This window comes from Astatotilapia calliptera, chromosome 5, assembly GCF_964374335.1.
Source record: "Astatotilapia calliptera chromosome 5, fAstCal68.1, whole genome shotgun sequence".
Lineage (NCBI taxonomy): Eukaryota > Metazoa > Chordata > Actinopteri > Cichliformes > Cichlidae > Astatotilapia > Astatotilapia calliptera.
The window spans coordinates 36,567,823-36,592,823 of record NC_137426.1 but is presented as its reverse complement, the minus strand read 5'-3'; the positions used below and the strand labels follow the sequence as shown (position 1 = coordinate 36,592,823).

At 41.5% G+C, this 25,001-nt stretch overlaps 3 protein-coding genes across 9 annotated transcripts in view; all 3 read left to right on the top strand.

Annotated features, from left to right (window-relative positions):
* plxnb1b (plexin b1b) overlaps window positions 1–3,970 on the top strand; it is a 94,768-nt gene extending 90,798 nt beyond the window's left edge. For both annotated transcript variants that reach the window (XM_026169110.2, XM_026169109.2), the window contains exon 38: window positions 771–3,970. In XM_026169110.2, the coding sequence (XP_026024895.2) occupies window positions 771–875 (105 nt within the window). In that variant the 3' untranslated portion in view covers window positions 876–3,970. The remainder of the gene's footprint in view (window positions 1–770) is intronic.
* Window positions 3,971–8,073: 4,103 nt separating this feature from the next.
* Window positions 8,074–19,247, top strand: LOC113023045 (putative peptidyl-tRNA hydrolase 2). Its single transcript, XM_026169108.2, has 7 exons — window positions 8,074–8,276; window positions 15,242–15,354; window positions 16,028–16,099; window positions 16,208–16,282; window positions 17,468–17,565; window positions 17,743–17,857; window positions 18,048–19,247. The coding sequence occupies exons 2-7, from the start codon at window positions 15,247–15,249 to the stop codon at window positions 18,132–18,134; spliced, it is 555 nt and encodes a 184-aa protein (XP_026024893.1). The 5' UTR covers window positions 8,074–8,276; window positions 15,242–15,246; the 3' UTR covers window positions 18,135–19,247.
* A 1,665-nt stretch (window positions 19,248–20,912) lies between these two features.
* setd5 (SET domain containing 5) overlaps window positions 20,913–25,001 on the top strand; it is a 29,446-nt gene continuing 25,357 nt past the window's right edge. For 2 of the 6 annotated variants that reach the window (XM_026169104.2, XM_026169101.2), the window contains exon 1: window positions 20,965–21,410. The gene's annotated coding sequence lies outside the window, so the exon portion shown is untranslated. Of the gene's footprint in view, window positions 21,411–25,001 lie in introns of all 6 variants that reach the window. The other 4 variants (XM_026169106.2, XM_026169105.2, XM_026169102.2 and 1 more) reach the window with 3 other exon arrangements.

Genomic DNA, 25,001 nt, shown 5'->3' with positions numbered 1-25,001 from the left:
CACCCAATAAAGTGGCTGAGTGTAGAAGGTTGAGGCTAATTAACAGCAGCAACTATGCCTTACTCCAAACTGCTGTTAACAGCACTAATTCAGGGGACAAAAGCAATGTGGGGAAAGTGTTAGAAACGGGGAGGAGTCTGAGCTTTTGGCTCAAAGGGAGTTTTTCCTTCCCGCTGTCGCCAAAGTGCTTGCTCATAGGGAGTCATATCATTGTTGGGCTTTTCTTTGTATGTATTATTGTAGGGTCTACCTTAAAATATAAAGCGCCTTGAGACGACCGTTGTTGTGATTTGGCACTGCATAAATAAAATTTAAAAGATTGAATTGAATTAGAACATCCACTTCTGATTCTTTTTGGCCTTCATCTGAAGAACCTGCTTTTTAGGGGATCTAGTCGGGTCTACCAGGTGTTTTGGTTGTGCTAAGCTGCCCAGAGCCTTCCTTTTTAACCATGGACCAAATTGTTGATTTGGCCATTCCTGAAGTGTTTGCAGTCTCTCTCATAGATGAGAAAATTTGTCAATGTTACTTTAGAGCCTATGAAAATGTACTCAAACAAATTGTCTTTGCTAAACTCCCTGAATTAAAACTAACGTCTAAACTTCAGTCACATCTTGTTTGTTTGAGTTCAAATTCACTGCGGTGGTGCGCACAGGCAGAATTACTGCCCCAAAACGTGTGGATATGACACACGTCTTTACTGAGAAACAGCTAATGTTTGTCATTTCTATATTCTCAGTCTTTCTTCCTCTTCATTATTTTGCCATCAGATCATCACGGCGCTGGAGGAGGACACCACAGCCCAGAAGATGCAACTCGGCTATAGACTGCAGCAGATTGCTGCTGCTGTGGAGAACAAAGTCACTGACTTATGATGGAGGCGAAATGTGTCAGCTGTACTGCCGTAACACCTGCCACTGTTACAGGAAACAGCTCGGGCACGCTGGCAGTTAACTTTAACGGACAGAGGGGAAGATGGACTCTTGAGGAGGATGTTTTTTGTTGTTTAAATTAGAGCTCACATCTCAGCAGCCTTTGTGTTTTGGTGACTGCTGACAGAGCTTTACAGTGCGGACACTGTGAGCTTCCTGTAGTGCAGGACAGTGAAAAGCTCAGTGGATGCTTAAGAGAAGAAAAAAAAAAAAAAGGTCAGTCTGACCCGCTGTCGCTCTGCTCATTTCATGAAAAAGAGATGGTAGCAGTGTGTTTTATCTCTACAGTATATGTGCTGGAGTCAAAAGGTAGCTGGTGGACAGCCGGGTCTGCAGACTGAAAGTAGGAATCTTCCATCACTGTGGAGTCCGTTTGATGAAGCGGTACCTCTTATGCCTTGTGTACTTTGCTGCTGTATGGTTATTTCTTGGTGTGTGTCTGGTGCTTTATATATAGATGTGTGAGTGTGCGTGCATGTGGTTGTCCATATTCTCGTGGCTGTTAAACTGCATCGTGTACTGCCACGTTTTATGTTTCTAGTACAAAGTGGTGAAGTAACTGGTTCTTATATTTTGGATCTAAGAGTGAAGAGTATTTTGAAAAGAGAGACCTGAATTTTAAGGTTATGTTTTTCACATTTTAGAACTTGTAGTCACTGCTCAAAGCAACATTTTAAAGTCGCTGCCACGCTCTACCTCAGCCTGCCGTCTTTCATCAACTGCTCTTATTTTCATTGGTAGAAGCTGCCTATTTACTGCTTAGTTAACTTGGCCTGTTACACATTTGTCTGTATTGATGTAAATGTTGTGTGATTTGTAATACGATTTTTTTAAGCAGAGCAGCAGCACAGCCGAGGTGCTGCAGATTCACACTTGGTTGCTAACTAGTGTGACAAATACTTTGCTGGAAGGTTAAAAAAAACAATGACCCAATTTTTTTTCCCCCTTAGCAATCCAACTATACCGTACTGTAGGAACACAAGCTGATATATGGTTATCAGCCCCAGCAGCAAAAACACTCATGTATACCTTTCAGGCAGGTCCATCTACCAGTACTGCAGCACCGCACACACCCACTGGACTGCTGTAAACACACACACACACACACTTGTTTGTTAATTCTTTACCCATGTGAGAGATTGGAAGCAGAAAGTGTTTTTTTGAAGGTACTTAAACCTCACATTAAACCTCACCCCATTTTTGTTTCTTGATTTTATTCATATTTGTGTGGATGTGTCTCTAGTGTACAAGTCACTGGAAAGTCAATAGGAAAGCGAAAAGTCCCTCTGTTTAAAAGACAAGCCTTCAAACTGTTAAAGTGCAGTGTCGTGTGAACCACAGTTTTTATAGTTTTTATATTTTGTACATTTTAACATTCCTTTTTAGACCTTGGACATTGTATAGATCACACTCCTGGTATGTTTTTTGTGTGCAGTTCTTTAACTGGACAGTGTTTCGTGTGTTCCACATAGACCTTATAAAAGATGGATGATGGTAGACTGACAACCTGAGGCCTTGAGTTTGTCATAAGGTTGTTGCCTCTTTGAAGCTGGAAGTGGCTGTTTGTGGATTTCAAAAAAGGCTGGATGCCTAGCTACTAGCTGGAAACATCTAACTGCTTGATTAACAAAGCAAACTAAAAAAGAACTGATACAAAGAAGGTTCAAACATCATTGCTGGCGTTGGAAACTGTATTCTGTACTCAGCGATACATGACAACCAAATAATAGTTGATGTTTTTTGAAAGGGAGTCTGTAGACAGGATGGTTTGTAGCCATATCCTGTATATAAAAGATGTCGTCACCTCTGGCTTTGTAAAGCTCAAGTTGAGCTTTCTTTTTCTTTTTCTTTTCTTTCTTTCTTTCTTTTTTTACCAAGGGGCTGGATTTGATTGGTGCACTTAGGAGCACTATATGCTCATCGGCTAATGATTCATGAACTTCAACTTTTTTTATTCAATTGGACCTGAAACGAGCCCACGGCATCACCAGGAAAGTGTTTTCTCAGACTCTTATACGACTGGATGTGTTCTTGCACCCAGAGCAGTCAACTCCTGCTGGCCATTAGAAAAAAATATAGGTTTAAGAGACATGTGCCATTGGCTTCATTTTGCAGCCCCAGTGGCTACGTCCATCTTTTATATACAGTTTGCATTTGTATTGGCATCAATGGTTTGCACTTAAAGGCAGTCACCATGGCCCAGTGACTGCATCTATCTTTCTATGTAGAGTTTATGGTCCTGCAGTTGTGTGTGGCATTTGATCAACGTGATCAAACTACTCCAGGCTCAGTAGATGTTGCTTGTAGCGTAGCCGGGCTGGGTATGGTTGGACATATTTTTTGATGCTGGTTTTTGTGTTGAACTCTCTTTCTCCTTTAATATTTACAGCAGCTCTTTATGTGGGAATTTGTTTAGTTTCAGGTGATTGTAGGATTGGAAATCAATGGGGAAACAGATTTTGACACAACTATAGAAACGATATAACAGTTTGAGTAGTCTACATGCGTATTTTATAAAGTGCACTTGATTTTTGTTTTCTCAAATCTGATGTTGTTTAATGTTTTAATACACAAAGTACTACAAGTTGTAAATTAGAGTATCTACTACTGAAGTATGCTAGTACCCAGTCCCAAAAAAAGGTGACAGTAGAAAAGACTTTTTCTACCCACCCTCCACTCAAATGAAGATTTATCAGTTTGAGCCCGAAGTGTGTAATTACCAGGGTCAGTGTGTCAGAATGTGGGCCATTTGTTACAACACTACATAACACAGGTAATAATGACTTTTACAAACACATGGAGTCTGTTCATCTTGAGCTGAGAGCTCAGTGATGAACAAAGAACCATTGGGGGGAATCCAGGCTGTATAAATTTGGCAATGTAGAGCAGGCTCTGCAAGGAGCAGGTTTAGGATGTTTCTTATTTTGTGTGTTAATATCTTTGTACATACTGATTAAAGATGCAGCTGTAGTGATTTAACCTGTTTAATAAGAGAAGGTGAACATTCTCACAAATGAAATAAAGTATTCTGAAAGCTGTCTTTTTTCCTTGATTTCAAAAACCTACCACTATGAACGCTCTCGGGCATGTTAGGACTTAAAAACAGCTGTGCTACCAGCTAACATAGCCCTGCAACAAAGAGGGCCAAATAACTTCAAGGGCCAAATTGCAGTATATTTTTCACATCGATATATGGGCCACAAGTAGGGGTGATGTGGGTCTAGTATATTCTTATAAAGAACAAATGCACTGAATAGCTCAGCAACACCAAGAGGCCTGGGATGCAACAGATGACCTCAAATGTATGATGACAGAATTATTTCCATAGTTAAGCAATTTCACAACGTCTAACCAAGTCAAGAACGTGAAAGGAGGTGGGAGCATCATTGTAGAGGCCTCCAGTCAAGTGATGGGTTTAGCTTACTGAAAGCTCTGTCACCTGCAGCAGTCACAGGCAAAATATATGCAGAGCAATACACACTTGTCCAAAACAGCCTTTATGTGGGTTATAATGATAATGGATTATCACTATTATTACAATATTAGTATTGTGTAGAAAGAAAGGGTCTGCCTGATTACATGTTGGCTAAAATAACTCAAACATGTTGTCTTCTGCTACAAATGAAGTAAGCTAACTAATACTAGGAAACTCGAGCAGTTTCTTTCATGTGGACTTTGCTATGAGTCTAATTGCCACCTGTGGGTTTGTTTGTTTGTTTGTTTGTTTGTTTGTTTGTTTTGTTTTGTTTTGTTTTTGTTTTTTTGGATAGTCAGACTTGGCTTTTAACTGAGCCATTCTACAGTCTCTCGCACTCAGTATCAGCCAGGAGTGGGTAACCTGGACCAAACCAAATCTTGAAAGTTAACAATTTTCGTTAAAAAGCAAAAAACTGACAGTTATACTGTTAGAATCGTCATCACTGTTCTCCCCTTTGCGATGCCCCCGATTCCATATAAAAGGCAGAGGTCTCCCTCCGGGCCCTCCCTCTTCCCTCAGCTGGGTTAGACGCATGGTTGTCATCGGGACGCATGGCCTCGGATCTTCAGCCCCCTTGGATGCCGTGGATGGTGGGCGTCTCCTGGGTCTTGTATATTTGTTTGTGAGTCTCCCTCTGTTTTGTCTTTTCGGTGCTGTGTATCATTTGAGTGCCTTGTTGCAGAAGTTGAGGACCCAGCGTCTCTGACTTCACCCCCCAAATCTTCCCCAAGTTGGATTTACTGTTTTATGCCTAAGTAGGGTAAACAAAGGGGTAGACTGTACAATTGGGTGGTTGTTTTTCTGTTTGGAGAAACAACAGAGGTCAGAGCAGTAACTATTCTAAATCATATACACCACAGGCATATGTGGTCCACTGTTATTTAATAAAATGAAGAGCAGGGAATAGGGAATTCTTTGTATGCATGCCATGGAGCACTAGACAGCAATAAATGTAAAGTAACAATCATCATATGAGTGGGGATTAATATTGTCTGTAATAAAGAGTCAAGCAATTCTCTAAATGAGATCAACCACTCTCCTCAACACTATATGGGCAAACATTTGAGAAAGTTCATATTGTTCAGTGTCCATGTAGTGTATCTGATGGAAAGCTGACTTGGAGACCTTAAATAGATCAAATTAAAACCAAACATAAGATCAACAATCTTTTGCAGTGTTTATCAGGTTGTTCTTGGTGGGCATCTGGCCAGTCAGTGAAAAACAGTTACTGGCCCTGAATGAGATCTTGACTGTTCTGTAGCTTATAGGCTAGATAATCTATTAGTGTACCGTAGACCTGGTGGACATGATGTTAGGTTCACCATGGGTTGAATAGAAGAGTCAAAAGAATATAGTTGTTAGATCAGATAATTTATAAGCACCTATTACACCAGGTAAACAATGCAGACTAGATGTTACATATGAAATATATTCCAATTTGCAAATGTTGTACAGTAAGGGTGTAAGTGTTTATTTCCTGCTCATGTAGGTGTGGAAGGAACTGGATGTAGATGTATTGGGGAAACAGTCAGATTTACAGATACTATTTAGCAAAGATGAAGTCAAATTATTATAGTTGTTATATTCATGATCAAGTCAAGTGGCTTTATTTCAACCATGTGCAGTGGTACAGTACACAGTGAAGCGAGACAACAGTCCTCCTCGACCATGGTGCCACATATGACATAACAGACAATCAACACATGAAGTGCAAGTGCAACACCAGACAGAACAGAACGATAAAGACACAGGACAGTGCAATAGAAAAGTACAACAATGACAGTGGGTTGTGCAAAAGACTGAACACTGTGCAAAAAGTCACTTGATGTATGAAGGTGTGTGTGTCAGTCCAGTCACCGAGTGTTCAGGAGTCTGACGGCTTGGGGGAAGAAACTGTTTCACAGTCTGGCAGTGAGGGCCCAAATGCTCCGGTACCTCTTGCCAGAAGGCAGCAGGGTGAAGATTGTGTGTGTGAGGGGTGTGTGGGGTCCTCCTGGTGGCTTTGCAGATGCAGTGGGTGCGATTGGTGTCTGTGATGGAGGGAAGAGAGGCTCCAATGATCTTCTCAGCTGCTCTCACTATCTGTTGTAGGGTTTGCAATCCGATGCGATGCAGTTGCCATACCAGACAGTGATGCAGCTGCTCAGGATGCTCTCGATAGTCCTTCTGTAGAAGGTGGTGAGAATGCATGGAGGGAGATGAGCTTTTCTCAGCTTCTGCAGGAAGTAGAGATGCTGTTGGGCCTCTTTAGTTATGGAGCTGGTGTTGAAGGACTAGGAGAGGTTCTCCGCCAGGTGGACACCAAGGAATTTGGTGCTATTGACAACCTCCACAGAGGATCCATCGATGTTAAGTGGACAGTGATCTTTATGTGCTCTCCTGAATTCTACAATCAGCTCTTTTGTTTTGTCCACATTCAAAGACAGGTTGTCGACTCTACACCAGTCTGTTAGCTGTTGCACCTCCTCTCCGTATGCTGACTCTTCGTTCTTGCTGGTGAGACCCACCGCAGTCGTGTCATCGGCAAATTTGATGATGTGGATTAAACTGTGCATTTATGCAGAGTCATGAGTCAGCAGAGTGAAGAGCAGTGGGCTGAGCACACAGCCCTGAGGGGCTCCAGTGCTCAGTGTGGTAGTGGTGTTGGAGATGCTGTTACCAATCCGGACTGCTGTTCAGGCCCAGCAGGCTCAATTTTCCAATCAGGTGCTGAGGAATGATTGTGTTGAATGCTGACCTGAAGTCTATGAACAGCATTTGACATCATCGATGCACCTACTGATGTAGCTGGTCACAGATGTGTACTCCTCCAAGGTGGTGTGGTCGCCATTTGTTGCAGCCTCCCTGAACACGTCCCAGTCAGTGTACTCAAAACAGTCCTGAAGAGCAGAAAGTGCTCCTGTAGGCCAGGTTCTCACCCGTCTCAGCACCGATTTGCAGCATCTGATGAGCGGTCTACATGCCAGAATTAGCATAACAGACAAGTAGTCTGAGTATCCGAGGCGAGGGCAGGGCTTCGCTCGGTACACACTGGGAATATTTGTGTAAACAAGATCCAGCGTAAGACTCCCCCCTTGTTACAAAGTCTACATGTTAATGGAATTTAGGAAGCACTGACTTTAGTTGATGATAAACGGTAAGATCCTAAATGTATGGCAGGAGCACTGGAGCATCAATGACCCAGGAAGACATCTAATATTCAATTAAGTATTTGATGAGATATGCCAATATTCAGAAAAATTGGCAGGATCTGAATGGAAGAAATAATAAATACCTGTTTCAGAGTAGAGCACACATTGTATTTAATAGACAAGGATCCAACTGGTCTCTGCATGCACTGCAACCCAAATCTCTCCAGCATGTATACTTGGAGCGTCAGGCCTATGATCAGAAAAGAAAAAGTATATTATCATAATAGGAACTTTCAAGGAGCTGAAGATTCGTTTTACTTTGGAAGACCTCATTGGAAAGCCACTGCTGCAGGTCTATAGGTAACTGGTGTGGTTATGAGAAGGATAGATTTATTAGAAAGAAGCTTTTTAAAAAATATTTTTTTTATTTATTTTTGTCAAGTTCAAAGTAACACTCCAGTTCAGTAGGTGGCGCTAATGTACCTTGAGCTGGTCTGACAACCGCCATTAAACCAAAGAGTATAAGAAAAACAAGCGGCAGAAGAAATATTAACCCCCCCCACCTCAACACAATCGACCAAAATGGAGTAGTTCCGAAGGCAGTACTAGATGAGAATTCGTGTAATGTAATTCATTATTCGAACAGACATTATTCCATCGCAAGGAAAATTTAAGACTTTGAGAAACCGCAGACACCATTTTTGTTCCTGTCGTCAAGCTTTCTGCAAGGAACAGGTAACTCCAGCGAACTAGCTGGGTTGCTAGCAAAGTTAGCATTAGCGGCTAGTGCTAATTTTAGCTAGCTATCCCTGTAATTCGACAATAGTAGAAAGAAATCTTAGCATGATTTCTTTGGCACAAAATATTCACATAAAACATTTCTCTCGAGTCATATTTACTGTCACATTGCAACATCCCGAATACGGTTATTTTTTTCCATCACACGCTGCAAGGCTAGGGTTGCTAATCTGAACGGTGTGCAACGTAGTTTGCATCAGCGTACAGCTTAACACCCCTTGTCTTGTCTATTCTACTTTGCTGTTCTGCACAGCGCTGCTTGGGTTAACCTAATACGCTAGTCTTCCATATAGAAGATGTTCAAATCACAGTTCATTCATTTTCAAACCAGACCTAACTCTTAAAGGTGACAGACCGCATGACGTTAATTGTTGCCATTCGGTTCAGCCGTCCAAATTTTTGTCCTCTAAAGAAATCTTTTGCTATCAAAAATGTGTTTGTTATTCATCAAATGGGCTGAAAATAACAGAAGTTATTCAGTGCTATGCTATGCATGATTGCAATAAGTTTTAAGTAATTTGATTTATCTATAGGGTTTTTATTGGATTTTATAACACTTGTGGTCCTCGTGGACAAAAATGACCCCTCAGTATAAAGTGGTGCATTAGGGTAAACACCATGCTCCTTTCCAAAACATCTTTGATCTTTGATCTTTGATGTATGGGGACACACACACACACAATAAAATAAAACAAAAAAAAAAGGCGGGGAAAAAGCTCTTTTGTCACAAGTTTTGGGGCATTTCTTGCTTTACTCTGGGAGAGAGAAGCAGCAAAATGAAGAGGCAGAAGCTCTTTACTGCACAAGAGACTTGTGAGCTAATTTTTAACCAAGCTGTTGAAAAGAACGACCAGGATGAGGATGATTCATCTTCAGACGCGGAGGAAAATAATGATGAAGATCGAGCATATGGACCACATGCTAGTTCTTTCTCTGAAGAATCCCCCACATCGCCAGCTGCAGAAACTGAAGAACAGTATGAAGTGATGGAAAACGATGAATATGATGAGGAAGAATCTGAACCTGAAATGGAAGAAGTATCATCTGTGGAAGACTACACTTCTGATGAAGAGAAAGAATCAACCGATGAGGAAGAATCTGTGGAAGAGGACCCAGCTGAGACAGAGGACCCAGCTGAGACAGAGGAATATTTCCAGTCAAAGGACAAAAAACTGATCTGGTGTTCGGTTCCTCCCAGTGACAGACGACGCATGATGAAAGTAGAGAGAGACAAAAGCCACTGTGGTCCAACCACATATGCAATTTCTCGTATTGATGACATAAAATCTACTTTTGCCCTGTTTCTGCCCAAGTCTATTGAAGAGGTGATACTGAACATGACAAACAAGGAGGGGCGTCGTGTGTATGGCAACAAGTGGAGGAAGATGGATCCAATCGACCTGCAGGCATATGTAGGTATGTTGATTCTCGCTGGTGTGTACCGCTCCAATAAGGAACCTACAGCTAGTTTATGGCATGCTGAGTCTGGTAGGACATTTTTTCGTGCTACCATGACACTGAAGGTGTTTCAGAAAATCTCAAGAATTATTCGTTTTGATGATAAAGACACAAGAGGAGATCGGCGTGCACGAGACAAACTTGCTCCCATTCGGGATGTATGGAACAAGTGGGTGTCTCTTCTGCCAATGATGTATAATCCAGGCACTGATGTCACTGTGGATGAGCGTCTAGTGCCCTTCAGAGGTCGCTGTCCATTTAAACAGTACATTTCATGCAAACCAGGAAAGTATGGCATAAAAATATGGGCAGCATGTGATGCCAGGTCTAGCTATGCATGGAACATGCAAGTATACACTGGCAAACCTGCTGGTGCACAGTCAGAAAAAAATCAGGGCAAGCGAGTTGTTCTTGAGATGACAGAAGGTCTCCAGGGGAAAACAATAACCTGTGACAACTTCTTCACATCATATGACCTTGGCCTGCAACTACTGAGAAGAAAACTGTACATGGTGGGAACAGTACGGAGGAATAAGCCCGAACTGCCCCCTGCGCTGGTGTCAAAAATGAACAGGGCTCAGTTCTCATCAAAGTTTGCCTTCACCGAGACCCATGCTTTGGTGTCCTACCACCCCAGAAAACAGAAAAATGTTCTTCTGATGAGCACTCTGCATCGGGATGCTGTTTTGAGCACCAGGGATGACAAAAGGCCAAAAATCATCGAAGATTACAATCGCAACAAGGGGGGTGTCGATAACCTCGACAAGGTATTGCACATTTATTATTTATAATATTTGTCATATCATAGATGGAAAGGATAATGCACTGAATTTGGGTGTAGGAAAAGAAACTTACATATCTGAATAGTTTTTGGTTTGTTTCTTTTGTTTCAGGCTACGAGTGTGTACACATGCAAAAGAAAGACAGCCAGTTGGCCCCTCGTTGTTTTCTACAACATTCTCGACGTGTCTGTATACAACTCGTTTGTCTTGTGGTCAGAGATCAATCCAGCCTGGAATCAGGGGAAGTGCAACAAGAGGAGACTCTTTATGGAGGAGCTTGGGCAGCAACTGGTGATACCTTACATCCAGCGACGGAAGGTTAGCACTAAGCTGCATTTCTGCTACTCTTTATTCTACAGTGATCTCAGAATTTGAACTATTTGTAATTGTACTATGACTTGTTATAATAAAGTTTGACTTGACTTGACAGGTTATTCCCCGCACACCAGAAACTGCCAGATTCGTTAGGGAGAACCGGCAGTTCTGCTCCAGCTCTACCTCTGCAGCAGAACTTCCTCACCCAGCTGCCCCTACTGGCCCATCACCCAAAAGAAAAAGGTGCAAGTTCTGCCCCAGCAAGATTAGTCGCAAAGCATCAAAAATCTGCCAAAAATGCAATGCGTACATCTGTAAAACTCACACCATAACTGTGTGCCATGCATGCAACTGAGGGCACATTCAGACTACTGTATTATGAAAAGTTACTTTTGAAAAGTTAAATGTTTTGGAAATGAATGTTGGCATGTTTTATATGTCAGGTAATGAGTTCAAATAAAGTTGAATATATAAATTGCAACAGAGAGGTGGGTGATACTTTATGCCTTATACAAAGTTGAACCAGATGGGGACATTTTTGACCCCTGAGGACCACAGGTGTGATTATGTGCTGCCATTAAAAAAATTCAAATGATTTAAAACCAACACCCTCACTAAATTCTGATATATACTACTCTGTGATAAGTCAAGTACTGAAAACTATATAAATTCAAATTATTTTGATGTTTCATGTTATTTTTACTCAAAAACAGAGTATACTTTATATAAATGGGGTCTGGTGGCCTAAAATTGCAAAATTATGGCGAAATTTTGTCATAATGTGTTGGCCTTAAGTAAAACTAAGATGTAACACTGAATTGATTGACAATTTATACTTTATACTTTAAAAAACAGTCAAATGAAGTGGGGACATTTTTGACCCCTGAGGACCACAAGTGTGATTATGTGCTGCCATTTAAAAAATTTAAATGGTTAAAAAAAAAAAATTCTCACTAAAGTTCAACATACAGCACTCTGTAGTTAGTCAGTCAAAATTATCTAAACAATTAAATATTTAATTTTCTCAATTTGTTTTCGCTAAAAAACAGGGTGTATTTTTTGTAAACAAGGTCTGGTGGCCCTAAAATGTATAATGTTGGGTAAATTTTGTGTTAATGTGTTGGTCTTAAGTTAAACTAAGATGTAACACTGAATTGATTGACAATTTATACTTTATACTTTAAAAAAACAGTCAAATGAAGTGGGGACATTTTTGACCCCTGAGGACCACAGTTGTATGTAAATCGGGAGGACATTATGAGGGTTAATTCAACAGGGTTCGTTCTAGGGCTGAACAATATATCGCATTTGCGATAATATCGCGACATGATCAAGTGCAATTTTCTAACCGCAAAGGCTGCGATTATACTCTGGACATGTCCAAATTCATGGGCTGCATCCTCCTGAGGCCGCATTTGTAGACCGATTACGTCACAGCGACGCGCCGAAGGCTGTCCAAATTCGTAGACTCCTCCGAATGTAGCCGACAAATGCGTCCTCCTTTTCCCTGAATTTGAAGGATGGGTCGGGTGTGTCCTTCGTGGCCTACCATATTCCAGAATTCATAGCGCGGCCCAGCCAAACTCCAGTTTCCAACAATGGCGGCCGCTACTAAGTTTTAAAATTACTCATACTAATCTTTCTGGGTCACAAAATAAACTTTTAACATATTTTCAGGCGAGAAAGTAGTTGTGTAAACATCAAATATCTGCTCGGTTTATCAAGATATCGCATATTTGCAAAAGTGCTTCGACGTTTTCGGAGGCGTCTGCTACCCACCAGCTCGACAGCTAGCCGGGAGCTCGAGGGTTACTGATGCGGCCGAAAACGGCACAACTCCCGGCACATCATTTTCAGATCACCGCGGACTTTCGCTGCTCGGGTTAAACGTAATATATAAGCTTGAAGGCTAAACCGCCCGCAGGGGCGTGCTGGGTGTTTTTTATATATATATATATATATATACAGTGGGGCAAAAAAGTATTTAGTCAGCCACCGATTGTGCAAGTTCCCCCACTTAAAATGATGACAGAGGTCAGTAATTTGCACCAGAGGTACACTTCAGCTGTGAGAGACAGAATGTGAAAAAAAAATCCATGAATTCACATGGTAGGATTTGTAAAGAATTTATTCGTAAATCAGGGTGGAAAATAAGTATTTGGTCACCTCAAACAAGGAAAATCTCTGGCTCTCACAGACCTGTAACGTCCCCTGTAAGACGCTTTTCTGTCCCCCACTCGTTACCTGTATGAATGGCACCTGTTTGAACTCATCATCTGTATAAAAGACACCTGTCCACAGCCTCAAACAGTCAGACTCCAAACTCCGCCATGGCCAAGACCAAAGAGCTTTCGAAGGACACCAGGAAAAGTATTGTAGACCTGCACCAGACTGGGAAGAGTGAATCTACAACAGGCAAGCAGCTTGGTGTGAAAAAATCAACTGTGGGAGCAATCATCAGAAAATGGAAGACATCCAAGACCACTGATAATCTCCCTCGATCTGGGGCTCCACGCAAGATCTCATCCCATGGGGTCAAAATGATCATGAGAACGGTGAGCAAAGATCCCAGAACCACACGGGGGGACCTGGTGAATGACCTGCAGAGAGCTGGGACCAAAGTAACAAAGGTCACCATCAGTAACACACTACAACGGCAGGGAATCAAATCCCGCAGTGCCAGACGTGTTCCGCTGCTGAAGCCAGTGCATGTCCAGGCCCGTCTGAAGTTTGCCAGAGAGCACATGGATGATACAGCAGAGGTTTGGGAGAATGTCATGTGGTCAGATGAAACCAAAGTAGAACTTTTTGGTATAAACTCAACTCGTCGTGTTTGGAGGAAGAAGAATACTGAGTTGCATCCCAAGAACACCATACCTACTCTGAAACATGGGGGTGGAAACATCATGCTATGGGGCTGTTTTTCTGCCAAGGGGACAGGACGACTGATCCGTGTTAAGGACAGAATGAATGGGGCCATGTATCGTGAGATTTTGAGCCAAAACCTCCTTCCATCAGTGAGAACTTTGAAGATGAAACGAGGCTGGGTCTTCCAACATGACAATGATCCAAAACACACCGCCCGGGCAACAAAGGAGTGGCTCCGTAAGAAGCATTTGAAAGTCCTGGAGTGGCCTAGCCAGTCTCCAGACCTCAACCCCATAGAAAATCTGTGGCGGGAGTTGAAAGTCCGTGTTGCTCGGCGACAGCCCCAAAACATCACTGCTCTCGAGAAGATCTGCATGGAGGAATGGGCCAAAATACCAGCTACTGTGTGTGCAAACCTGGTAAAGACCTATAGTAAACGTTTGACCTCTGTTATTGCCAACAAAGGTTATGTTACAAAGTATTGAGTTGTATTTTTCTTATTGACCAAATACTTATTTTCCACCCTGATTTACCAATAAATTCTTTACAAATCCTACCATGTGAATTCATGGATTTTTTTTTTTTCACATTCTGTCTCTCACAGTTGAAGTGTACCTCTGGTGCAAATTACTGACCTCTGTCATCATTTTAGGTGGGGGAACTTGCACAATCGGTGGCTGACTAAATACTTTTTTGCCCCACTGTATGCTGGTCTTCCTAGCAAAAAACCTGTGAGCTAGGATGATTATGGCTAGCTGAGCCATACTCATTGTGCACTTTAGTTTGTGCTGTGTTGCTGTTACTTACTGCAGATAATCAAGATGTTCAGCCAGTTTTAATTTAAAGGCGTGTTTGTGTGTTGTTTATACAATTGCTATTATGTTTGGACTTTATGTGTAATGTTACTGACTGCAGAGATCAGTAAGATGTGTGTATTTTTTATTTATTAGTTTTATTTATTTAATATTATTTTTTAATTTAATGACTGTCTAGTAGTTCACAGATGTCGAAAAACTGAGTGTGGTAAAGCCACTGATTTTTTTTATGTATATTTCTGCAATCTGCACATTGTACTGACTTTCATTTTAATGTTTACACCAGGGTTCCTTGTCAGCACTTTATGCTCAGATGTTTGTAAGCTAAAAATAAACTATTGTGTATGTTAAAATATACTGTTGTGATTGAAGAAGTTAAATAACAATGTCAGTCATCAATTCATGCATCATCTCATGTCCTCATAACAGAGGTCTGTCTTCCAGGAAAGAACAGTTTAAAATTAATGTAATATAGTATTGGCCATACTATATGATGTATTGCTTGTCTTTGTTTAATAATACAGAAGACAAAGACCTTAAAAAATAATCGCATCGCAATCGCAATATTGGGGCAAAAAAATCGCAATTTGATTATTTTCCATAATCGTTCAGCCCTAGTTCGTTCTGTGGAGGTTGTTCAGTATCGCGGCTTCTCTTTTTGCAGCTATAATGGAGCCATCGGAGCAATCAGGCCCAGACTCAGGTTCTCAGGATGTCAACCCAGTGTTTCTGCAGCAGCTCAGAGAGCTGGACATCCCAGAGGAGGCGGCCAAACAGGTGGGGCTGTATAACCTCAGTGTGCACCTTATATCCTGTGACAGCATCACATTTCTTTAAAAGTTGATGGTACTTACTGTGTCAAATAATGTTTGTCTGAATTTAGGAATGTTTCTCACAGCTGTGTCACAAACACTGGAAATCGTAAAGCATACTTGCACAGTGTGTGTATGTGTCTACCAATGTCTGTTCTAAATCTCAATGTATTGTACATAAGACTCCTATTTTATTTTTATGTTTTTATCTTTATTTTGTTTTAGTGTACACTGAGGGTCATGGGAGCATTTTAATTTCAAAATTCCTGTTTGATCTGTACATATGGTTTTTGACAATAAAGCTAACTTTGACTTTGTCTAAATCGTAATGAGTCACAATAGCAACTTCATTGCTCCAAATAACATTACAGTGTTTGGAATATTGATTTATTTTGTCCTCAGGAACAGTTTCTTCAAGGACTGATCGAGGATACAGCTCTGCAGTCTCAACTAAAACAAAAAGGACTCACCAATAATTAGATATGCGGAAATAATTCCTAATAATATCTAATCAATGAGGAAACTAACTGCAAAAGATGACAATTATTTCTATAAATTTTCTTGGCTACCAAAATAAAGTCTACTTTTACTTCACGGTTTTGTTTTCTGTCCCTCTCCCTTGTCTCTCTTCACTGTAGGCACTCTTGCATACTCGGAATGTGTCTGCCGAGGAAGCGGCCATGTACTACTTCAACAAGCTGGAGAATGAGGTGCCCATAAGCTAGCCTTAATCCCTGCAGGTACACCTTGGTACATTGGACCTTGTGGAGTTTATCCAAAGCCAAATCTCAGTGTCTCTTTGTGTGTCTGCTATTTAGGAGGAGGGTGATGATGACCTCATTTACAAGATGGTGTTTGTGGTGAATATGGACCTTGCCATGGGCATTGGGAAGGTTAGTTCAATGGGACCATTTTTTCAGGTGTGTGTGTGTGTGTGTGTGTGTGTGTGTGTGTGTGTGTGTGTGTGTGTGTGTGTGTGAGAGAGAGAGTTGTGAGTTGTGCCCAGACGATAAGGACAGTAACAGACTGAATTAAATAAAACGGAAGAATATATTACAAAGTTACAAAATATAACAAATAGCTTTAATATATACAAATAGCTCAATTACAAATATCTAGAATATTACAGAGATTACATATATATGATTGAAATTTTACACTAAACTGTAAAACCTTATTAGTTTTACTTAGAGGATATGCAAAAGAGTGTAACTGTTGCACTGCGTGCTGTCACTCCCTGGATTGAAACAGAGGCCACAGGTTTCCTGGTCGTCCTAACATCCAAAATCAGTTCTTTGGTCTTTGTCACATATTCTGGGCAGGGATAGCTCAGTAGGTAGAGTGGTGGCCCCATGATCGGAAGGTCGGGGGTTTGAATCCACTGAACAGCTACCCTGAGGTACCCCTGAGCAAGGTACCGTCCCTACACACTGCTCCCCGGGCGCCCAGTGGCTGCCCACTGCTTCACTGAGTGAATGGGTTAAATGCAGAGAGGGATTTTCCCCACGGGGACCAATAAAGTACACTTTCTTCTTCTTCTTCTGACAAATGAAGCCATCGTTACTTTGCATGAACAATGCACTTTGAGGTCAGTGATGTACATTGGAGGCACTCAAGAGTGGTCATTACAAATGTTGTATTTTTAACAGCTGCTACTAAACCAAAGAAAACAAGGGAATGAAATTAGGGTTTACAGCTTTCCTTCCATAGGAAGAGGAAAAACAAGGGGAAGGAAAATTCCAAAAGACCTGCAGCTGGCTTCTTGGCACGTCTGCTTGCACGCATCTGAATCACTCATCCATTGTTGGTTTTTGCACTAAAAAAAAAGTATATATTTTTTTGTCTCATTTTGAGTTAAAGTGGGAGTCATTGAGCTGCGACATACTGCTGTCGCTTACAGCTGAGGTACTTTTTCTTCTCCACATGTCAGCTCATGAGACAGCTGAAGTTACATAAGATTTAATGTTGTGGTACTGTAAACAGAGTGTTGTTGCTTTTTTTTGTTTTTTGTCATTTTATGTTAAGTTTGTGAGAAATGTAACACTGAATTGATTGAACTCGACACTGTTTGTGTGCAGGTGGCTGCTCAGGTTGGTCATGCTGCTGTGGGCTTGTACCAGGCTCTACAAGAGAAGAACAGCTGGAGGGAGATGGCCTGGAGGTGGGACCACAGTGGGTAAGACCACAGTATTATTTTCTAGAAGACCTGATGCTTTATTTTGGAGCTCTTCTTAAATATTTTTCAGCATTTCTGTGTTCATTAAAAGTCCTCCTGTGTCAGAATAGTGCTCCAGATTGCTATCTACATTGACAATCAGAGGGAAAAAAAAACATGTTCATGTTGCTGATACAGGGCCAAGAAGGTGGTGGTCCAGGGCACCAATGTGGCTCATCTGCTGGAACTGCAAGCCCTGGCCATGAGCCTCAGTCTGCCCACATATCTTGTCCAAGATGCGGGACTTACCCAGGTAAAAGAATTTTTATCTTGTATCCAAATATCTGTGGTGGTGCAAGTAGACATTCCAAACATATTGTTACATTATCAGTAGTAATAGTTGTGGTTTAAAAACAAAGTCAGTTTTTGTCAGTATTGTACAGTGGCTTGGCATGAAGATGTGTAAAGCTGAGCTCTAAACCAACCCTTCTGGTCTTTGGAAGGTGGAGTCTGGGTCCCGCACTGTCCTGGCAATCATGGGGGAAGAAGAGATGGTGAATAATGTCACTGGCAGTCTGAAGCTGCTCTAAACCGCTTCTAGCTACAGCTCGGGAGAGGCATGGCTCTGCAGTGTCACAACGATGCCAGCAGAGGACAGCATTTCCCAGCAGTAGGGAGAGTCTTGGACTTGACTCTCCCTGAAACATGTTCCTCCCCACCAGAAAACAAACACTCTGCCATTTGTTTCCCTTTCTGTTCTCTGTATAAGCTGCTTAGTAGAAAGCAAGAGGAAGAGAGACTGGTTCCTCACTGAAGAATAGGACAAAGACAGTAGGAAAAAAAGTGTACCCCCCCCCTGTAACCTGCTAAGAATAGTCTCAGTAGAGAGTAGAGTCAGTATACACATGCTTAATCTGGCCACTTTCAGTGTATTTCCTGGTTAGCCGATATTGTAAATATGCTTATTCAAAGGGCCTTTTAATGCAGACACACACATTTATGTCATTAAAGTTAAAGCTTAATCAGATGTAGTACTTCTGGCGAGTCACTGTTCCTCAGTGAGGGTGATCTATTATCTAATATGTGAACACTCTTTTTGATGATGTAATGATTTTGTGTCTATATGCAACTTCTCACAAAGATCCCTGATCTAGAGAGTCACTAAAACCACTTATTGATAAACAACTATATTTTATATACACCTGCTTGTTAGGGCCATATTCTTAGAACCTGTGGTGTGCCATCATAAACAGTATGCACAGTTACTAGACATTGATGTTTTGTTTTTTTCTTCTTGCAAAGGAGGTAAAAAGTTAGGTTTGGATTTTCTTGTTTGAGTTTGATGATAGAAGTTCTGTGAAGCCAAATTGTCATGTAATAAGTTTCTGCACATTAATATCAATACACAAAATTGTGAGCTGTCATGTTTCCATGTTGTCACTAAAATATATATATATCTTGAGCAAGTCCCTTCTGTTCCGTTCTGAGCTTATTACTTAGGATCTTGTGTAACAACAATCATAGAGGGGGCAAGTAGTGTCATGCATGCAGTATTAATATTTATTGAACAGACTGTTGTGATCCTATGGTTATGTCATTTTTAGTAATGTGTCCACACTTTGATAACACCTGTCTTATAAATGGATTTGTGTAAGTGCTTCAGATTATAAGGACAATTAAAAAAAACAACGACAACCTCCAAATGAAGTAACAAGGTGTGCATTGTGTTTTCACATTACAGAACCTCACGCAGAGACGGTGAGCAGATGAAAGATTTACTGAAGCTGTGGCAGTGGGGGAGGGTTGAACACAGCAGTGTTGCAGTGCATAGTTTGGACTGGGCCACATGACACTGCTTTTTCATGGCAGTACTGTTAAGTATGGCCACAGCCTGCCAACACAGTACGGCTGGGAAACTTGGTCGTTTTCCATCTGTTAATAAGCTCAAGACCTGCTTTTTAAAAACGATTTCAGTGTTCAAAGAGGGATATGTGAATGTTATCTCAAGTAATCAGATAAACATCAAACACTGCAAGTGTGCTACGTACCTGTTCACCATAAACACATTTGTGTATTTAGGTAGATTGATACTAATTTGGAACCCTGGCTTTGATGTTTACTTTAACCCTTCAGATGTATTTGAACAAAACATAGTTCTTATGTCCAGTTTAGCCCAAAGTTGTACCTCTAAAGCACTTCTGGGCGTGGTATACTGCTCTAATCAGTCAAATATAACCAAAATAGAACTGTCAAATCCTTTTGACGTCGATTGTTTTTCTCGATTCTGTTATCTGAGTATCTAAGAGCTAACTTTATTATAGAAGCCCCAAAGTACAATGTACAAATTGTGTTATTCTTGCTGTCTAATCTCGTCGTTCGTCAGACCCTGCAACAAATGACGTTGGCATTTATCATCGTAGCCAATCCAAAGTCGCTCCTGAGTCTCATGACACGATAACAAACCAATGGCGTCATCGTGACTAGTTTGATTATAAATGTGGCAAAATTATCCGTCGTGTACTTGTATCTTTTGAAAATGTATCCCCTTAGATGATTTTGTATATCCAATGTGTGCAGTAGGCTGGGCGACAATGTTATACTTCGGCTGCGTCTCAGTGTTCTTCTGTATAAATGCTAAAATCACAGAAAAAGAAGGTGCTCATTTTTCGGATATAACTCCCGGGAGTGGATTTATTGAGCAACGGCTAGCGTTGTTTTCGTTGTGACGGCCACTTTTTTCTGTACAAGTGTAGGAAAATACTGGTTTCGGCAGCGGGACAGAAGTAGGAGGGACCAGTAATAAGTGGATGCAACCCAGGAGTACTGGTCAAGTTCCCTGTCCAACCCCTCAGCAGACGCTACCAAAACGACACCTCATACTCCATTCATCTGACATATCGGTAGGTGGGGCTGACCCAGTGGGCTAACCCTGCCTTTGGTGTCCCTGGAACTGGGCCCCAGAGACCCCGTGTAGCTAACGCTTGCTACTATGTATTAGTACAAACACTCCTTCCACAGTAGATGAAAGTAACACACAAATAAAAAGCAATAATCCCACTAACGACTTAAAATAAATTCCACGGCATGTGAATTTAATAAAGAACAATTCCCGAAACTCTGAAGGTACAGATCCTCTGCTGGGTATCAAATTATCTCCCGATCCTGCCATTCACTCCTGCCTGTTCACCACCACTACACACATATAATGAAAGGAAATTTTCGCACCACTCCTCAAAGCAGTACCCGCCCTGTTTTACGTAGTAAAAGGAAAAAATAATCGACGCTGCCTTTCGCCAATGACTTGCACGTATATCGCGTGCGTAACATGAGTGACATATTGGAATCGAATCACTGACGAGAGGCGGGAAACATCAGCAAGGGCCGCCCAAGGAGAGGGCCCCTGCACGGTCGCCAGGGAAACCCCGTGGCGTGGTTGTGTGTCAGTTTCGCTGGGACCCGCGGTCGATGCCGGCGAGGAGGGGGATGGGCGCCTCTGCGAATGTAAGGACCGAGACAGAATCAGAGCTCTGTATCACATACAGCAGCTTATGCCCCATTATAAATAGCGATTGTAAATATACAAGACACTAAAATAAACTGATGTATTTGCCGGGGAGCTAATATAGATACTCAATGGATGCAGTGCACGTGAACAGCACAGGGAATTTAACTTTCCGTCTATGCGTGGGAGACCCTGAGAAGTTTGTTTCCTAACCCTGGAGAGGGAGCCACTTATAAGGGCAAAGGATACAGGAGACTCCGAGGCCGATATACAGGCCTGATTGGAATCGATGTTGGGATGCTCTAAGGACTTCCTACTTTACATTATATTACCTCGTTTATACAAGTTTGGAATGCCTCTTTAGGTGAGTACTTAACATTTGTGTCAATTGGCTATATAGTTCTCGCTATATACGAGGGTTTGTAACTATAACCAACACACCAAATAACCATATTTTCCGTCTACCCACCTCAGCTACGAAGCTACATAACTTAGCTAGCTAAGTACCTAGCGCCTACTTCAATTTATTACAATAAGTTATTTCCAGAAGAGTAGTTTGCTTGGCTGGCTAAAAAGCGACCTTTATCGATGGTCTGCCTTACAGGGCTGCTCCGGGCTGTGTCTGGACTTCCGTGCCCTTTTCGTCGGCTCCTCGTGTTGTTTTTTTTTATAGCTAGCTCGGTAGTCTGAGAATCCATCACACTGTTAGTTTTGTTGAGCTCTAATGTTCGACCAGTATTTGAACTACGTACGTAAATCTGTTAGTAACATCATGTAAGTTAACACGAGTTTTACTCGTGTAGCATTTAGGCCATTAGAGGTCCCTTAATTATTTTTCTTATTATTTTATTGGTGTTAATGTGAAAGCTAAACGTGTCCCAGTTGGCTGTCGTTCTAACGTTACACGAGTACTTAAGTAAACTGTATTTTTCCACGAGAGAACTAATGTCGTTTTCAAACATTTATAAATAAACTTCAAGTTGTTTAAGTTTGAATACCAAGCCCCCGCAGTGGTTAACCTTACAAATTCAAAACATTAGTAACAGCACACTACACTTTTGCGTTTCTAGGCATGTTATTGTGTTAGTGTCAGATTAGAATACAAATGCATTCTGTTTGTTGGGCTTAAAAGTTCAGAACCAGAGCGCACAGGAAAATGCAAACTTGTTTCACCTTAAGTCAAAAACGATTTGTTGCGTTGTTTATTGACAGCATTGTTTTAAATTGTTTCCATTGTTACCACGAAATTCTCAAAGTGTTTGAAAGTAAAGTCGTGAAATGGTTTGCCACTCATGTAAGCTCAGCGGACAGCTGCTGCGTTGGAGAACGTTAGCAGAGGCAACAAATGCTAACCTAGCCTTTGAGCTAACTTTCTGAATGTTCTGCAGGCAATTGTGTCCTTATTTTGAACCAGTATTCTACAGCTCATACACACGCAGAGAAGTCTTTCATGTGTATACACACGATGATGTGTTTGCAAGCCGAAATCCCGTGGATTTCTGCCCCGAGTTTTATGGAAAATACGGCGCTCACATCATGGTGGTGTTTGCTACATCATGTTAATGCATTTGTCTCATTCCTAGCTTCGCTCGGGTGTGTTGTTCATACTGAAAAAGCTCAGTTGTGCTTTGGCCATATATCTCTTGCCTCTTGTTTTCCCTCTGTGGATGTAGGCTCTAGCTCTAACAAACAGAAAACCAGAGTTGTTGGGTAGTGACTTGCTGTTCTTCACCTCCCCCAACCTACCAACCCCCAGTCTCCGTGGTGGCGGTTAAAAGAAATGGGTGGTATTTCAGAGAGGGGAGCGCTTGTTTCCTTTTTTAGCCTCCATTTTTTTAATTCCAGCGTGTGAGTAGCACTGTTGAAGTCTGACTGTAGCAATCACAACTTTTACTCAAGTTGAAGACTACTAAACGTCTTGTTACGTTTTAACACGTCGTACTTTGTGGTGTTTGACATTCCCAACCTTTTCTTGATTATGACACCGTATTTCGTTTTCACCTACACCTCCGTTGGGGTGAGAAGGAAAAAAGCTCTGGATTGTTATTCAATTTCGAAGTTTAGATTAGAGTATCTCTATGCAAAGTAATAGCATAAAACAATACCTTTCCCTGTGTGGCTTATTTCATGATGAGCGTATTTCGGAATACAAACTGTTGCCCAGTTTGTTGCCAGAGTAGAGTTTCTCCTCTGAGTCGCACCACATAAGCTTGCATTGTGCGGAGCTGAAATTCGGCGCTGTGGACGCAGCAAGTAGAGAAGGGAGACAGTGCTTTTGCTTTGGTAGGACAGTTGAATCAAAACCACTGGACGTGAGATCTGTCTTGAATTCACAAGGGCTTTATTTTGTCTCATTTCCATTATTATTTTTTCATTTATTTTAGTTTTAAATTACTTATGTAACTGAATACTATACTATGAACCCAGATGGTAATCGTTAAGTTATTTGTTGTTTGGTTGCTCACCACTAAAAATCTGCCTAATAAGGAGATTTGAGGCTACAAAACATATGTGGCTTCTTCTCCACTGAGCCCTCTTTTACCTAGCTTCATGAGTACAAAGGTTACACGTGCCTTGCTGGGGGTTCAGCCAGAGTTAAGTATTTGGATCGATCTGTATGACTATTGGAAGCCAGATCAGTTTTCCAAGGATTGTTTTGATCGGTTGCAACTAGCATTCTCTGAATATGTTTCCTGTCTTTTAATAGACAGAGTGAGCTGCAGTCCCCCCCCTCCCCCCCATTTCTTATCTTGAACAAACAATACACTTACTAACAGAGACAAAGACATGGGAGAGAGTAAGAAATGCATCTAGTATTTAGGACAGGGGCAAGTACATACAGCAGCAAACGTTACTTACTTGACCCACCACTCCAAGGAAGCTAAAACTGTACTGCTGGGTTGCTTGTTACTGCTCTGTCGGAAAGCCTTCTGCCATATTGGTTTTCCAGGCCTATCAAGTAGCTTTGCATATGTTTTAGCGAGAGGTGTGTGTTTTTGTGGTGGGGGTAGGGGTAGTTACATCAGTTAGGCTGTCTTTGAGAGCATAATAATCAGTACTTGTGTGTACATGTGAGTGGAAATGTCTGAGGGACATGGACCCTTCTTTCCCACTATGGGCCGCTGAAAATTTGGCAATATGAAGAATGTGCAGACAGACAAGGTTAGCTTGGCCCAGTTTTTGTGTTGGTGAGAAATGCTCCGCTTCACTTAATAATTTTCACCTAGCAATTTAAGACAAAGACATATAACTGCTTCATGACATGTCCTTGAAAGCATAATTGGCCCGAGTAGGCACTGTGGATCATGCAAAATCTTTAGAGATTTTTAACTCTGGTTTATGTTTATGTACAGAGGAGAATAAAGCAGGATGTTGGCCTATTTCCAAATGAAGACAGGATTCTCTCTGCGTGCAGACAGTGGGAGAAGGGCGCAGGGATTGTTGCTGTGAGGGAAAAGGGGGGGGGGGACCCTATCCTCTTAGCTTTCCATTTGCATGCTGATGACACTCCGTATCATTACATGGAGGGCAGGTGTAGCTATTGATATTGTAATAAGGTTTTGTGTGTGCTGTGCTCATGTGATCAAGTTAGCCAAGTTACCATTGTGGTTCCATGTAACCTGTATTCACTTCAGTGAATATGTCATATGCATTTTAGTTGCGGTGCATTTTATTAACAATGTTTTATTCCTTAAATACAAATTAATCTTTTTTAAAATAAATTTTTAAAGTGTTATTTATCTTTTTAATATCTTCAGTACCCTTGAGCTACCCATCAAGCCTTTTTTTCTTAATTTTAGGTACATATTACTTTCTCCTCTGTAGCATTTCCTCTGCAGCCGCTGTGTGTTATGCGGCTTGCTGTCTTTCACAACAGGGTTAAAAACAAGTCCCTGTGACGCCTGCCTTAGTGGTGGCTTCCTATTGGTGCATGAGCTCTGAAGTTGCTCCAATG